Source organism: Vombatus ursinus, unplaced genomic scaffold (genome assembly GCF_900497805.2).
Source record: "Vombatus ursinus unplaced genomic scaffold, bare-nosed wombat genome assembly UNPS02014810.1, whole genome shotgun sequence".
Classification (NCBI taxonomy): domain Eukaryota; kingdom Metazoa; phylum Chordata; class Mammalia; order Diprotodontia; family Vombatidae; genus Vombatus; species Vombatus ursinus.
Window position 1 is genome coordinate 8894668 of NW_020954588.1, and position 16825 is coordinate 8911492.

The 16825-nt window shown below is 39.8% G+C and overlaps 1 protein-coding gene across 2 annotated transcripts in view; it reads right to left on the reverse strand.

The window, feature by feature from the left end:
- The window catches only part of SLC9A9 (solute carrier family 9 member A9), a 736009-nt gene extending 719439 nt beyond the window's left edge, over window positions 1–16570 (reverse strand). For both annotated transcript variants that reach the window (XM_027875882.1, XM_027875883.1), the window contains exon 1: window positions 16234–16570. In XM_027875882.1, the coding sequence (XP_027731683.1) occupies window positions 16234–16405 (172 nt within the window). In that variant the 5' untranslated portion in view covers window positions 16406–16570. The remainder of the gene's footprint in view (window positions 1–16233) is intronic.
- Between the last annotated feature and the right edge of the window lie 255 nt (window positions 16571–16825).

Here is a 16825-nt window from a genome sequence, read left to right on the forward strand (position 1 = left end):
GAAAGAAAGAAAGAAAGAAAGAAAGAAAGAAAGAAAGAAAGAAAGAAGAAAGAAAGAAAGAAAAAAGAAAGAAAGAAAAAAAGAAAGAAAGAAAAAAGAGAGGATGAAAAAGGTCGAAAGAGGAGAAACACTAGTAGGTTATTTTCTCCACCCCCAAGAGAAACATAGTTCAGTCTACCACCAGAGGTGTTTTGTCCCAGTAGTAAACTGAGCCCAGGCAGATGAGCTCCTGTGACAATCTGTAAATGCTAGCTACTGCTGCTGCCATGTGGAGGAGAGATGCCTGTCTCCTCTTGTCTCTCTTTCCTCATTGTCCACAGCTAGAAGAGAAAAATGCCAGCAACCTCCCTGCTTTCCACCACTCCCTTCTCTTGCTCTGGCTTTGAGAAGCTGCTACCACCTGCCTCACTCTGCTGGTCCCTCCCCACTAAATTGCCTGATAACTCTTGCCTAGGAAGATCAGTCCAAACTACAAATCCCAAGATGCTTAGCTATTACTCAAAGTATTTGCCTCTGGACATACTCAGTGCCAGCTCAGCCCAGGGAAGGCATTACACATATATTATGTCTCATATCAATGTAAAATAATTTGCATTAGATTGTTCATATGTAAATTCCTTAGTCCCTGGCAGCCCTGAAGAACATGTGATAATAAGAGTCAGTTATAACTTCTATTCAAATGGGTTTCCATTGAAGTGATTCTGGGATCTCCTCAAATACAAATCCTACCCATGTTGTCACTATTGTTCAGTCGTTTCAGGCATGTCCAACTCTTTGTGACCCCATTTTGGGGTTTTTTGGCAAAACTACTATAGTGGTCTGCCATTTCCTTCTCCAATCCTACCCATGAGATTTATTAACTGAAAGCAGTAGTCATGGAGTCAGAAGGCTTTGGTTCAACTATTACTGACACTTTCTATTGTGACGCTGACCAAATGATTTAAACTTTCTGGGTTGCCATCTTTAAAAGGTAGAGATATTCATTGGATCTCAGAGTTGGAAGGGACCTGAGAAGTCATCTAATCCAACCTCTATTTGACATACCTGATAGATATTTGCTCTACCATACACAATACTGACTAGAGAATTTGGCAGGGAAAATCTATAAATGTTACGGAAATATCAGTGGTTATTATGTAAATATGAGAAGTAGTAGAAAGGGCCTGGGATCAGGAGTTGGAGATCTCTGTTCAGGCCCCAGCTCTGCCATTATGAGTCGTATGACTTTGGAGAAGTATCTTAATAACTTTGAACCTCAATTTCCTCATCTGCAAAATGGGAATATTATTGCTGTTCATAAAGACCCTCCATTCCTGACAGAGGTATTGTGAATAAAACACTTTGTATACTTCAAGGCACTTTGTAAAGATGAGGCAGTATTATTTTGATTACTACTTTAAAAAATGTTCACCAATAAGAACAATTTGTCTACATTTCCCTCATTGATTCTTTATAGTTTATTTTTGATATACTTTGTTTTTATACTATATTAGTCTACTAATTTACCCTTTCCTTCTTCCCTACCTAGAGAGAGGAAAAGGGTGGAAGGGGAGCAGAACTTCAGCAAAACCAACCAACATCTCAGCTGCATGCAGTATTCCTCAGCCATAGTTCTCCACCTCTGCATTGCAAGAAGGGAACTGCATTTTCTCAACTCTCTCTGGAACCAAACTTAGCTTCTAAAGTGGATTTGGGCTTATGAGTGTGCCTTAGTGGGAAAAGAGCATTAGATTTACATCTAAGATTAGAGATTTGAATTCTGACTCAGTAATTGGTTCTCTGTGGCCTTGGGCATATTATTTCCCTATTCAATGCCTCATTTTCCTCATTGATAGGATAAGGGGGTTTACTCAGGTAATTTATAAGGTACTAATACTAAGATCTGATGAATAGCAAGTTGATGAGAAAGTGACAAAACCATCTTGGCTTGAAAATATTGGGACACGACATTAGCAAAGTCTATAAAATTGGTCTGAGAATCAAAGAATCATAAGATTTAGAGATAGAAAAGGCCTTGGAGACTATCTAATTGAATTTACTTATCTTACAGATGAGGAAACTGAGGCCTAGTGAGGGGAAAGAACTGGCCCATGGTCACACATGTAGCACATGGTGAATCTCCTTTTTGACCCCAGGTTTTCTGACTCTGAATCTAGTGTCCTTTCCACTCTAACATAGCAATTGCCTTCCTATAGTTTTTGAGGATTTAAACAAATCTGCAGTCTGGATGTCATCTTGTGGGTATTAGGGAGCTATCAAAGGGACTTTTTTTTTTTACGAAGTTTTCATGAAAAGTAACATTTAAAAATTAAGCAGCTCATGGTGTTAGCATGGTATGTCTTCGAGTTTTGATAAACACACTGCTGAGTGAATTAAATGAGTAACAATAATAATAAGCATATTTTTATTATACTAGAATTCACAAGCTCCTATAGAGTTAGTTTAGCAACATAATTACAATTTCATTATTGCCTACTAAACAATAACCAATGTTCTCATAAGAATTCGCCAACTGTCACTTTTTCCTCCCCTAGCCAAATGTAAGTAACTATAATGTGTTCTTATAGTCCCTTCCCTAAGTGCTAGCTAATACTGGAATGGATAAAATGATGAATGTCACTGAATGCATGAAAACACTCTGGTGATAGGTAACATTAGAATTATAGAATTTAAGGGCTGGAAAGGACCTAATGCAGTTCTTAATGGGATAAGAACATAAGGACGTAGGCAGCAATTTGACTTTTACGAGCCGCCAGCAATGAACGCCCAAAGTACTGTAAATGGATAGGATTCAGTACACCAGATGCTGTCAATCAATATTTACAGCATTAATGGGGTTTCTGAGCTCTTAGTGCATCTTAAATTAACATCATTATGACTTAAAATTTGAACCAGTTGGGCATCTGATTCCCATGATTATGAAAAGTAAGAAGACCTCAATAAAAAGGGTTGCTGGAGGAAACTGTACCTTAATATTGCCAGAGAAACAGTAAATGTTGTCATTTCACTATTAAAGATGTCAGAAAGTATATTCTATCACAAAATGCAGATAGGAAATTCGTAAGAACAGCAAATAAACTCTGTCACCAGCCCCGTCTCCCCTTGCCAACTATTTACTGGGCTATTACGATCTCTGGTTTTGTCATTTAATCTTATAACGTTAGAACTGCACCTCTCCTTCACCCATGAAAGCCACAACTAACAACAAAACAGAATACCAAGCATCATTTTCTCATGCTTTTTTATCATTGATACAATGCTTTCCCATTTTTAGCAAAACAACCTAAAAAAACTTTCTAGTGAAGTGAAATTAAAATATAATCAATTCAATTCCAACAAGCACCATTAACCTTATGGCCTCTGCCTCTTAGTTCCCCTGGTTTCCTTGAAGACTCACTCAAATGCCACCCTCTACAAGAGGTCATACCTAATCTTACCAGCTATTAGAGCCTTCCTTGCTAAGACTGTTATTCAACTACTCTGTCTAGATCTTGTCCATACATCTATTTCTTTTTGCATGTTGTTTCCCTTATTAGAATAGACAGTCTATGAGAACAAAGACTATTGGGTGGAGGGGGGTGGCATTTTTGTTTGCATCCCTAGAACTTAGCACAGTGCTTGGCATATAATAAGCACTTAATAAATGCTTCTTGACTGACCATATTCAAAGCATTGTACTAGACATTAGAGATGAAAAGACAAACAACAATGAACATAGAAATAACCCCTGTCTTTAAGGAGCTGACATTTTATTGGGGAGAGAGTACAAATCAACGAATAAACAGATAAGTACATAAACTATTATTTGAAGAGGAAGGAGGGACTGCTGAGGGACTAAGAAGAGGCTTCCTCTAGGTCCAGGAGGAAGCATCTGGATGGAGCCTTTGAATAAATGGTAGAATGAGGATCTTCCTCTCCCAGACTGATTCTTTCATGAAGGCAAACTAGGCCATCTTTTGCCTCGATTCTTGCCTGGCCTTTAATCACTGAACAAATGTTGCCTCAGACAAACTGAAACCTGGGAAAAACCTGAGCTTAAAAAGGTCAAGGTTTCCCACTGCATCTGAGGTGATCATCAGTTGCCCTGACCACTTGTCTTGCCACTGAACTCTAATACCTGTGGAGGAGAGAGCAAAGCTGATGACTGCACAGCCCCACCTCACTTAAATCCAATTCACTTGTAAGTCAAGACATCACCCTGCTGATGTCATTGGTCCTCTTCAAAAATGAAGGAAAAACAACAATAACAACAAAAGTGAGCACCAAGAGACCATGAGAGTCCAACTAGTTCTACTTCCTGATTTTTTTTTCAAATGAGGAAATTGAATCTCAGAAAGGAAAAGGAATTTGCCAATGGCCACCCAGGCAGTAAGCTGCAGATGCAACATTCCAACCAAGCTCCTCTGCCTCCAAATATGACTCTATTTACTGTGCCATATTGCATAACTTTTTCCCATTTCTTTCTTTCTTAATTGACTATTTCCCTGACTTCTGTTCCCCAAAGGTTTTTAAGATAAAAAGGTCTCAGTACAGCTAGGTGGCGCAGTGGATAGAGTACTGGCCCTGGAGTCAGGAGGACCTGAGTTCGAATCTGCTCTCAGACCAGATACTTGACACTTACTAGCTGTGTGACCCTGGGCAAGTCACTTAATCCCTTGACTTGCAAACAAAATAAAAATAAAATAACTTTAAAAAGAAAGAAAGAAAGGTCTCAATCATGAAAGTGCAATGATTTTCTTTCTTTCTTTCTTTTTTTAAGGCAACTGGGACTAACTGATTTGCCCAATGTCACACAGCTAGTAAGCATCAAGTGTTTGGTCTGAAGCCGGATTTGAACTCAGGTCCTCCTGACTTCAGGGCCGGTGCTCTATCTACTGCGCCACCTAGCTGCCCCTACTGCAATGAGATAGGTCATTGATACAGCAGCCAGATTCAGAAACAGACAGAGATGCTCAAAAAATATGGGATGTTATCTACTCAAGGAAATTATTTACATAATAAGGAAGTAGTTAGGATAGATGATATCTCAGTTTTCACTGGGACTATTATGTTCATGATGCCAAAACAAGTAATCCAGTGGAAAGGGAGAAAAAATATTTCAAATTCATTATTTGGCATCATATAGAAAAAGCCTTCCAGCTGACTGAGTTTTTTAAATAATTTAAAAAGTGCATAGTATAAAAATTTCTCAAAAATTAACAGAACAAAACATTTTGCTACCCTCCCAGGTAACTTGAGGTAGTTTCTATTGATTTCCTTTTTAGCAGCAATCACAAGGCAATCAAATGTGAAATTTTGAAGTTCAAGTATAATGTTTTCTTCTAATTTCATTATGTGACTCCAAAGACCTGCATATTCATGTACAACTCAGAGATCTCACAGATTTATGATCCCATACCCTTGAAGAGGTCAAAACCAGGGTGGGGAAAGGTCACAAAGCTATGAAAATTTTCTAGCAGCACTTTTTGTGATAATAAATCACTTGACATTAAGGTGGTGCCCATCATTTGAAGAATGGCTAAATGAGTTGTGGCTTATTAAGTAATGAGCTATTACTGCATGATAAGAAAAAGTCAATATGAAGGAGAAGCATGGAATAATCTATATGATTATTCTATATATGTTATATATATATATACACATATATATTCTATATGAACTGATATAGAATGAAGTAAACAGAAACAGAAAAACAAAATACATGACTACCAATACAAAAGTGGTCCAGTGGATAAGATTACTGGGCCTGAAGTCAGGAAGACCTGAGTTCAAAGCCAGCCTCAGAAACTTACTAGCTATGTGACCCTGGGCAAGTCATTTAACCCTGTTTGCCTCAGTTTCTTCATCTGTAAAATGAGTTGGAAAAGGAATCTCCAGTATCTTTGTCAAGAAAACCCCAAATGGAGTCACAAAGAGTTAGACATGACTCAACGACAATAACAAAAGCAATGAAAATAAAAAAGAGACACAAAGTCAAACCTGAGGGCTGGGTAATTATAATAACAAAGCTTAACCCCAAAGAAGAGTTGAAAAATGTAGCTCCTTCCCTTCTTTGCAGACATGAAGGACTTGAAGTGCTGACTATTGAGTATTTGGCTGCATATACTACCAGACTATGTTGACATGTTTGTTAGTTTTATTAAAACAGTTTTGTTTTTCTTCTTTCCTTTTTATCTTTTATGATAAAAGATGGCTCACTGGGTAAGGGGATGGGAAGAAATTCAGAAATGAAGGTGATAAAAAATTAAGCAACACATTTATTCAGTCCTTGTAATGTGACAGACATTGAACTAAGCACTGGATGTACAAAGAAACATTGAAAAATGGTCCCTACAATAAAAATTAGAAATTAAAAATAAAATAAAAGCCCTCATTTTTGAGGACTTCTTCCTTGAAGCAATTATTCCCCCAATGTTCCCTTCAGTCATTGTCTTTATGGAAGCTTTCCCTGCAGTCCTGTCAGGTTGCCTGCCTCAGATCCCTGACCAACTCATAGTCTGCCTTCCTAATACAATACCCTAATTGGACCATCACAGCTGCTTACCCTGAATGGCTCCAAGGTCTAGTATCATCTGCCCACTCATGATAAGGCAAGATTTGACAAAAGGTCAATTAATGTGATCAGTAAAAAGAATCCAGGTTGGAAAATGTGGAGACCTGATCCTCAAAGTGCATTTTGACTCATCTAACTTTTAATATTGAGCAAGTTTCTGGAGAAGCCTCCATCATGCTATGTAAACACAGGAAAGAACAACTCCTTTTTTAGAAACTGTGGTGTTTTAAAAAGTTCGAGAGACACAATTTCAGGGTAATTAGTCATTTTATTAATAATGTCAGCATTTTAATAAAAGAAGTCAGTGGCACTCTCAAATGCCAAAGAACCTCATACTGGGAGTGGGCTCAAGGCTTATGTGGTCTTGGAAAAGTGGGTGTTCCAGAGGGTGGCAATTAACTTTGATTGGTTAACAAGTAATGAGAGAATGAATATTACAATCAGCGGCTGGACCAATTCTAATAAACTTGGATTATGTCATTTACGTCTAAATTACCCCAGGCAGCCTAGAGCAATCTAAAGGAAGAATTCATCCCCACCCAAACCTCAGTAGAGCACAATAGCTTCCCACCTGGGTGGGGTCTGAACAAGATTGTTAAGAAAGTTAATCCAATCTCATTATCAGTACTGTCCTTCCAGAGACTGAATTTTGAAATGAGGACTGTGGAAAAAGGGGGAACTCTGCATCTCCCCAAATCATTGGTAATTAATAATCATTTCTCTCAACATTAACATCTTGAGCTTAGCCTAGAAAGAGAGCTGACCTCAGAGCAGGAGGACCTGGGGTCCACCTTGACTGAAACAAACTACCTATTTGGCCCTGGGTTAGTCCTTTACCCTTTCTCAGTGCTCCAGGCAAATCTCTAAAACCATAAATTACCTGGAAGGTGCTGACCTGCGTGACACAAGGAGCTTCCCCACTGAAAGCTTTCTCATAGGAATGAAATAGCAGGTTCAGTCCTCATCCCCTATAAAATAGACTACCACTATAAGCCTTTGGGGCTACTGTTTTCCAAGTCAGTATTCAATTCATTTTTTTCTTTCAATTCAATTTAGCAAACATTTATTAAGCACCTTCTGTCTACAAAATATTGGGCTATACATGGGAATACAAAGCTAGCTGTACCAGGGGAAACAAGAATAATAGTAGTAGCTAGCATTTATATGGCACCTACTATGTGCCAGAAATTATGTTAAACATTTTGCAAATAGTATCTCATTTGATTCTTATAACAACCCTATGAGTTAGTTGCAATTAATACTCCCATTTTACAGTTGAGAAAACTGATGCAAACAGAGGTTAAACAACTTGCCCAAGGTGATACAATGTAGTAAGTGTCTGAGGCTAGATTTGAACTCAAATCTTTCCTGACTCTAGGTCCAGAACCCTATCCACTGAGCTACTTCGTACCTACTCCTTCTACTAGCCCTTATAGGTATACTGGAAGGAGTACAAGATTTGAAGTCAGGAGAATCCTGGCTCTGGCACTACCTGTGTGGCTTTGAGCAACTCACCCCAAAGACTCCATTTTTTACATCTAAAATGGGTCTGAAAATTCCCATTTATGGGGTCAGTGTGAGGAAAGTGTTGCAATCCTTGGAGGATAGAGAAAAGGGAGTTACTATTATTATACCACACATTATGCTCTCAAGGAGCTTGCATTCTAATGGTAGGCACAGAAATACAATACAAAGAAGAGTGAAATTTGTATTTAAGTACATATAGGTAGCTAGGCACCACAATGGATAGAATGCTAGGCCTGGAGTCAGGAGGACCTGAGATAATGATGGTGCTGGGCCTGGAGTCAGGACAGACCTGAGTTCAAATCCAGCCTCAGACATTTACTGCATTGTATGCATAATGCATCTGGTGCATAATAAACGTCTTTTGCCTGATTGACCTACTCCAACTCTCTTTGCCCCATTATTTCCTACTATTCTGCTTCCCTTCCTTCATATTACAGACAGATTAGCATGCTTTCTGTTCCTTTTTCCTGCCCTCTAGTTTCATCATACATGGGTACAATAGACTTCCTCCCTTTCTGTACAGTGAGGTTTCTCTCTCTCCCTTACAGGCCTTAGCGCTAAGTGTTGGGGATATAAAGAGAGGCAAAAGACAACCTGCGCTCACAAGCTAATGATCATAATTTAGTGATTTAATGAGTCCGAGATAGCAGATGGCCTTGAATGCCAGAATCAAGAACATTTGATCAAGTAGACAATGAGGAGCTGTTAAGCAAAGGAATGACATGATCAAGGTTGGGAATTACAGCAACTTCCCAGACTTCTGAGGTACTGAGGAGACACAGCGGATAGAACAGCAGGACTGGAGTCAGGACCTGAGTTCAAATCCGGCCTCAGGTACTAGCTAGCTATGTGACCCTCGGAAAGTCATTTAACTAACTATGGTCTGCCTCATTTTCCTCATCTGTAAGATGGGAAAAATTAAAGCCTTTAACTCCCAGAATCGTCATGAGGATTAAATGAAAATTTATGAAGTGTTTTTGCAAAACTTAAAGCACTATGTAAATGCTATAATATTAATAGTTATTAATATTTTGTTATTATCATCATTATTATTTGTCATGATGGAATGACTGGAGAAAGGAAGATCAATGCAATTAGAAAGCTATTTTGATGTCTAGACAAGAAAAGGTGAGGGCTGCCTGAATCGGTGAGATTGCAATAGGAAGAGAAAAGAAAACAGATACAGGAGATATTGCAGAGGTTGAATCAACAGGACTTAACCACTGATTTGATGTCTATCGTGAGATACAGAGATGAATCAAAGATGACTCTGAGGTTATAAGCCCTGGGAAATGGCGGCACTCACCATTGAGTGGGTATCCTACCCAGGGATTCAGGTACGGATTGATACATATTTCTTCGGACATGGTCAATGTGGGAATTTGTTTTTCTTGACTATGAATAGTTGTTGTTTTAGAGAAATGATGGTAAGTTCAGCTTGGAACAAGCAAATCTTGGGGTGCCATCATTCAGCTGCAGATATCCAGGAAGCAGTTAGAAATACAGTACTGGAGCTCTGGGGTAAGTTTCTTTTTACATTGCAATGTAAATGCTGTAATTTTTCAACTTTTAATAATAATAATAAATAAAAATAGCTAGCATTGATATAGGGCTTTAATATTTGTAAATCAATTTACAAATATTCCCTCATTTTTATTCTCATAGCAATCCTAGGAGGTTTTATTTTCCCCTACTTTTTTTATTTTTATTCATCTTTTGGGTTCTTTTTTTTTTGGTCTTTATGCATCCATTTTCCCCACATGCCTCTGGTCATAAGTCATGGTGAAGTAGGGCTCTGGTTGAGAGCCAGGGTTCAATTGACAGGTGTAAAGAATCTATACTATTTTGACTATTGACTTCCTGGCAGCCATGCCTGACCATCTGACTAACCATGAAAGATCCTTAGGTCATCTGGTATCCCCCTGGCTCATCTCCTCCCAAACCAGAAACCTGGATGTGAGTTCAGCTGCCCACAATTCAGAGAAGTAATGCTGGAAGGAAATCTATACTTTTTATTGTTTTTTTCTGTGGTTGTGGATTAAAACCACAATCATTTCAGTCTTTCATCATTGCTTGTTCCATACTAACATATGCTTCTTTGGTAGGGGGTGAGGGATGGGGGACTAGGCATCAGGCATGTAGCCCTACCCCCATTCACATACCCAGTGTCCATGCAGGTGAGGAGTTCCCTGGTGAGTTCCATGGTACTGAGAACCAGTCTTTCTGTCTCTGTTTCTCTCTCCTGCCAGAGCATACCACTATATTCACTTTCATCTCTCAGGTCCCATAGAAACATACCGATGGGGGCTTAAACTCCACATTTAACGACTCTCACTCCTTATTGACACTTTCACATAATTCCCACTCAGCTTCGAGTACCCAGGATCTAAACCACCAAACAATATTCTGAAGCACCCTGGATACTTCCTGATGCCCCTAAGGGCCCTCCATAGAATTGCAATCACTTTCTCCACTTTCTAGTCAATGGTGAGAAGAAGAAATGGGAAAGATTTTCGAGAAGAGAGGAAAGGAAAGTAAGAAAAGAAAAGAAAACCCATCATGTTCACCTTTCTTCCCCTCTTGGGCCCATTTCTCTCAAAATTCTTAAAAAGATGAGAGAACATAGAATATATCATGAAGTTATCTGTCAGGGATATATGGAAGCCTTCTCTATACTCATCCTCAAAGAAGGATTATCTAACCTACTTCTGAATACTTATCACAAATAAAAGTCATTTATCTTTGTGATTCAATTCATCTACTCAGCATTCCCATTAAGAATCATTTGTTCATTAGGAAGTATTTGTTTTGTGTGTCTCTAATGATTTACAAGATGTAGAACAAAACCACAATCATTGTATGACCTCACACTAATAGAAATTTTCTAATTATTATAGACATAGCATTTACAGAAGTCATCTCTGAGGACATATATAAGATGAAATTATTTTTTGTTCATTCATTCAGTGTGGTTTAGGGGAAAGAGCGTGAGACTTCGGATCAGAAGACCTAGGTTCAAATCCCTAGCCTGCCACTATGTGACAGGTCACCTCTAAGACATTGAGGAAGCATGTAACATCTTCACGCCTCTGTTTCATTATCTGTAAAATGAGAGGGCTGTACTAGGTGACCTGAAAGGCCTAGCCCTTCTAGCACACTCAATAACTATGTAATAAATGACAGCTCTATGCAAGATACTGAGCAAGGAATTATGGAAGATACAAGGAAGTGTAAGGCATGGGCATTGCCTTTATGAAATTTACAGTTGGGTAGGAAGATGCGTAAATACATGTACACAAATCATTATGGCAAAGGGCAGCATGTGAAAGTACAAAAAGAGACATAAATAATAAGTTCACAAGATCGTTTCAGGCAGGGCTAACCAAGGAAATCGTGATGGAGGAGAAAGCATTCGAATTTGGCCTTAAAGGAAAGGTATAAATTGAACAGGTAAAATTACCAGGCCTATGCTCTAAAGACATCAAAGAAAGAGGAAAAAGGTCTAGTATATAGAGTTCTAGATTGGAGTGAGGAAGATGAAGGCTCAAATATTGCCCCTAACACTTAGTAGGTGTGTTTCTCTAGGTAGGTGGCTTTATCTCTCCGAGTTTCAGAAAGGACTTATCTACAAAGTTGTGGTATCAAATGAGATAATAAATGTAAGGGGCTTTGCAAACATTAAGGTGTTATATAAATAACTATTATTATCATTGTAGATGGGCTGGAACTGTGTCAAATGAGATTATGTAAAACTATGTCTATATCTATTATGTAAAACTATATCGAAACATATGCCATCAGAATCCTCCAGTTCTCCTACTTTTAGGGTCAGCAGTGATGTGATGATAGAGGTCCATTCAGGAGCCAGTTAGGAAGGCCTGGGTTCAAGTCCTGCCTCAGATACATACTGGCTACATAACCATGGGCAAGACATTGAGCCCCTCAGTGCCTCTGACAACTATCATAGACAATACAAACTGAAAAACATCACTGATCTGCATTAGCGGAGGGTATCATTTCATCCACATTGATGGGATAGCTGAGTGGTGCAGTGGATAGAGCACCAGGCCTGAAGTCCAGAAGATCTGAGTTTAAATCCAGACTCAGCCGTTTCCTAGTTGTATGACCCTAGCAAGTCACTTAACCTCTGTCTTCCTCAGTTTCCTTACCTGTAAAATGGGGATAATAATAGAACCTCCCTCTGAGGGTTGTTGTGAGGATCAAATGAGATAATAATTGTAAAGCATTTAGCACAGTCCCTGGGATATTAGCTGCTATGATGATGATGATTAAATCTCAGATCTAAAAGTCCCTAAGCCCCTTCCAGGCCCCCCAAACCCATATTTTTAACTACGCGACAAACAGAACACAAACTATAGAGGCCAACTCACTGACACTGTTTTTAGCCTTAAACTTATATTTGTTTAGGTAGAACATGCTTTAATATTCTGGAGAAAGCTCTCACATCTTAGAATTATAGTCATGTAAGTTTCTGGGCCCAAGGAGAGGAAAACAAACCATTTATAAAAGATGAAATCTCTATGTGACAGTTGTAAAAGATAACAAATGAAATGGCATACCTACAAAAAACAGTCATTTGTAAAATGAGGGAGCTAGACTCAGTGACTTCAAAAGTTCCTTCCAGGGCATCATTCTATGATTGCACCAAATGCAGATAAACAGAAATTGACCAGCTTATGGGCTGATACAACTTTAGAGCTGGAAAGGATCTTAAAAATTATAAAGATCAAACCATATCTTTTTTTTCCCAAATAAAACAACCAAAATCTAAAAAGGTGAATAGACTTGTCCACAGTCAATGGCCAAGCCCAGAGTAAAACCTGGCTTTCTAGCTGGGCATCATCAATGGAATGCAGGACTGTCATAGAAAATCTTGTCTGTAACAAAAAAGTTGCCATCTTTTAAATCTCTGTTGATCTACTATGCCACCGATAGCAGTTCAATTTAGTACCGAGAGTTACGTACTTTCTGTCATAGTGGGTCATGTTATTTTTTTTCCTCATTGATTATATGTCACTGAGATATAGAAAAGGAGCCAAGGCCCTAGATGAGGGCTGGAGACTGGAAACTTGCTTCTATTTCTAGATGCCTTCATTTCCTTTCTATTTTACTTTCAGCCATTAGGCAGGCTATCCATCAATCTGTGCCTCTCCTAGGATATGAGAAGGGCTTAGCTATTCACGGAGGTGATTAGCAGCATGGTTTGGTCACAAATGGATATGTGTGACCTGATATAACTCCAAAGGTGACTATGGAAGTAAAAAATACAATTGGTGTTGGGAGTCTTTTAATATTTCACTTTGCCCCTCCCACCTCAGGTTCTCAGGGAATAACAGAGGGCTTTAAATGCACAGCGGTCATAAGATGAATTGAATTAATTCAGTTTTGGAGTTAGAAGACCTGGGTTTGATTCCTAGCCTGCTACTTATTGCCTGTGTAATCTTGAATAAGTGACTCTATGAAAATGAAAGGGCTAGACTGGATCAGAGGTGTCAAACATGTAACCCTATGAGGTCCACAACACCATCATCATCATCCTCATCCTCGTCAGAGCTAACATTTATATAGTGATTACTATGTGCCATACACTGCTCTAAGCACTTTATAAATACCATCTCATTTGATCCTCACAACAACCCTAGGAGGTAGGTATTATTATCATCCCCATTTTACAGATAAGGAGACAGACAAACAGAGGTCAAGTGACTCGATCAGGGTTGCACAGCTAGTGTCAGAGGCCTGATTTTGAATTCAGCTCTTCCTGACTCCAAGACTGACACTTTATCCATTGGGCCACCTGCAACACTTTCTAGTGCAGAAGGAACCATATTAAAATGTAATTGGGAGATATTTTACAATAAAAAAATGGAACATAGATAATGGTACTATGTGGTTTTCTAAGTCAATATACACCCACAGGAATCCTTTTGTTAGGTTTGGTCTCCCCTTCCCCACTTCCTGTTTGAGCTTAACACCACTGGGGTATATGGGAAGGTCCTTTCAAGCTGTAGATATTTATGACCCTACAAAATAACTAACATCTAAATGCATAATAATTTTTAATTCTCTCAATCTTTGGCCTGATCTTTAAAGTACCCCACAGAAATTGTCAACAGCTGTGGGACCCTGTTATAGCATGGCTTTTTGATTATGCAGATTTGAATATGAGGAATCACATCATGTCCCCTGGAACACAACACGGAGTTGGAAAATCACAATATAACATGGTTTTTCTTTAAAATGAGGGCTAGTCCTTTCTTCTAACAACAATATTATAAAGGAATTTCAGTGAAAGTGGAGCTGCTTCACGTCTACCTTTTATACCCAGTGCCTAGCACATAGTAGGTACTTAGTTAATGATTGGGGATTGAAAGAGTGAGATTTCATGTCAGAGAATGTGGGTTTAAATTATGGCCAATGTTTATATAGAGCTTTAAAGATGGAGAAATATTTTAGATGTTATCTCTTTTGATTTTTACAATAACCCTGTGAGGTTGGTACTATTATTACCTCTATTTTGCAGATGAGAAAACTGAGATTAAGAGTCCTTAACCTTACCCAGGGCCATACAGCTAATAAGTGAGTGCCTGCGGTGAGATGTAAAGTCTTCCTGACTCTAAGTCAAGGCCACTAAAACAATCATGCTTCTGTTATGTCCTGGTTGTTCGAATATGGACAAGTGTGCAAGTTTGCCAGTCTGCAAGGTAAGGGAGCAGGGTTGGACTCGTTAGCTCGAAGGCCCTTTCTACGAGGAAATCCTATGTAGCATCTATTACCCTGTATCCACTGAGCACTTGATGATTTTTCCTTGCCTCAGATAAAGCTTTGCAATTACTGACATTATTCCCTCCTGGTAGGTTGCTAGGTAATTTGGCCCCAGTTAATTTGGTAAAAGTGACAAAAAAACTCCCGAAATTGGCGGGTTAGATAGCTTTGTTTAGAGATTTAACGAATTAAACTGATGTGTATTCAGTAGTAGAAACCTAGATCTAATAATGATAGATAACATTTATATAGCACTTTGAGGTTTGCAAAGGACTTTCCAAATATTATCTCATTTGATCCTCTCAGCAACCCTGGGAGGTGGGTGCTATTATTATAACTATTTACCAGATGAGGAAATTGAGGCACAGACTTGCCCAGGTTCACGAACCTAGAAGTGTCTGAGGTAGGTTTTAAATTGAACAAGTCCCGTGCTCTCCACCTAGCCCACATTTGCGCTGGGGTGGACCACAGAGATCATCTAGTTCAAATCTTTTATTTTACAGATGAGGAAACTGAGGCCCACGGAGGTTAAAGTAATTTGCCCAAGAGAAGCAGAGCTGAGAATCGAACCCAGATGTCATTTACTCCCAAGTTCAGTTTTTCTTCTGCTGCACCACGCTGCCTTTCAAATCACATCCATCCACGGCAAATTATAGAGTAAAGCAAAACAAAACACAGCCTTTCCATCCATCCCACCCTCGCAACCTCATCAATCTCACCAGCCTGAAAGTCTAGGCTGGAAAATGAGTGTAAAGAAATTAACTGAAAAAGCACAAAGTTCAGAGTCGGTGATGTCGGTTACATAGGGTGTGGAGGAAACGTCAGAATGACTGTAAAACAATAATCTTCGCGCCTGTTTGGCGAGAGGCACTCCTGGCTAGGGATCCCCGAGTCTAAAAACCCGGTGGTCCCAGATCCGCACGCTGTGACTCTACAGCGTGTTTCTGGGACTCTGCTGTCCCAGCCAGGCTGAGCCCTTAGGAAGTTTGCACCAAGTGAAGAAGTCACCGCCGTCTCACATCATCACCATCGAAACAAACAGCAAACAGAGCGTTGCCCTCGAGTTGACAATGGATTCCCATCTGTCAACGCGATCGCCCTGGAGTGCCGATCTGGAGCTGGCAACACCGTGCCACCCACTCTTGCCCTGGCCAAGGCGAATCCCCGCGGGCCTCCCGTTCGTGGATACCTGGGGGTTTATCTCTAGGCAGCATCCCCCAGCTCTCGTCTCTAGGACTAATGCCATTTTCAGGTGCGTGCGGGGCCCCGCGGGAGCTAGCCCTCCTCCCTCCCTGCGCCCAGGCAACAAGTTTCCCAGTCAGTGAATGTGACGATCGCGTCGCGGGGAGGAGGGACACGGCACTCACCGTACACCATGGCCCCTCCAGTTTCGTGCAAGAAACGGAATCGGTGGTTTTTGAATAACCATATTGTGAGGATGGTCAGAATCAGAAGGAAATTAAAGACCAGCAGTTCCACTGCGCCCTGGTGCTGGAACTGAGACTCCTCTTTGGGGGACAGGAATCTGAGGCTCCCCATGCCAGCTCCTCGAGGGGCTTGCCCGAGCCAACAGCCAGGATGGAGGCGACGCTGCCTGCTCCCTCAACAACTTTTGCAATAGAAGTCTGGGGCTTGAAGACGTATGTCCTCAGTCTGCAACCACATCCAGAGTCGCAGCTTCAAGGCATACCGCCCCAGCTTAATATTCAGTTGCCTTCTAGTTACAACTTCCTGTTTCTCTCTTAAAGCAGCCTTGTCTCATTTTGTTTTTTTTTTTTTTTTGAAATTTTAAGCTTCAGAGTAGTATTACATCACTGAATTTTACTAACTTTAACCCATGTGGTCCAGGAGAAGCGTTTAGAATATGGCATAGCTTTTACAAGTGAATATTTCGGGATCTTATGTGATGTATGATGAGGATTCCCAATCGTCTCAAAGAGAGAGGTCCTCCTCTAAGAG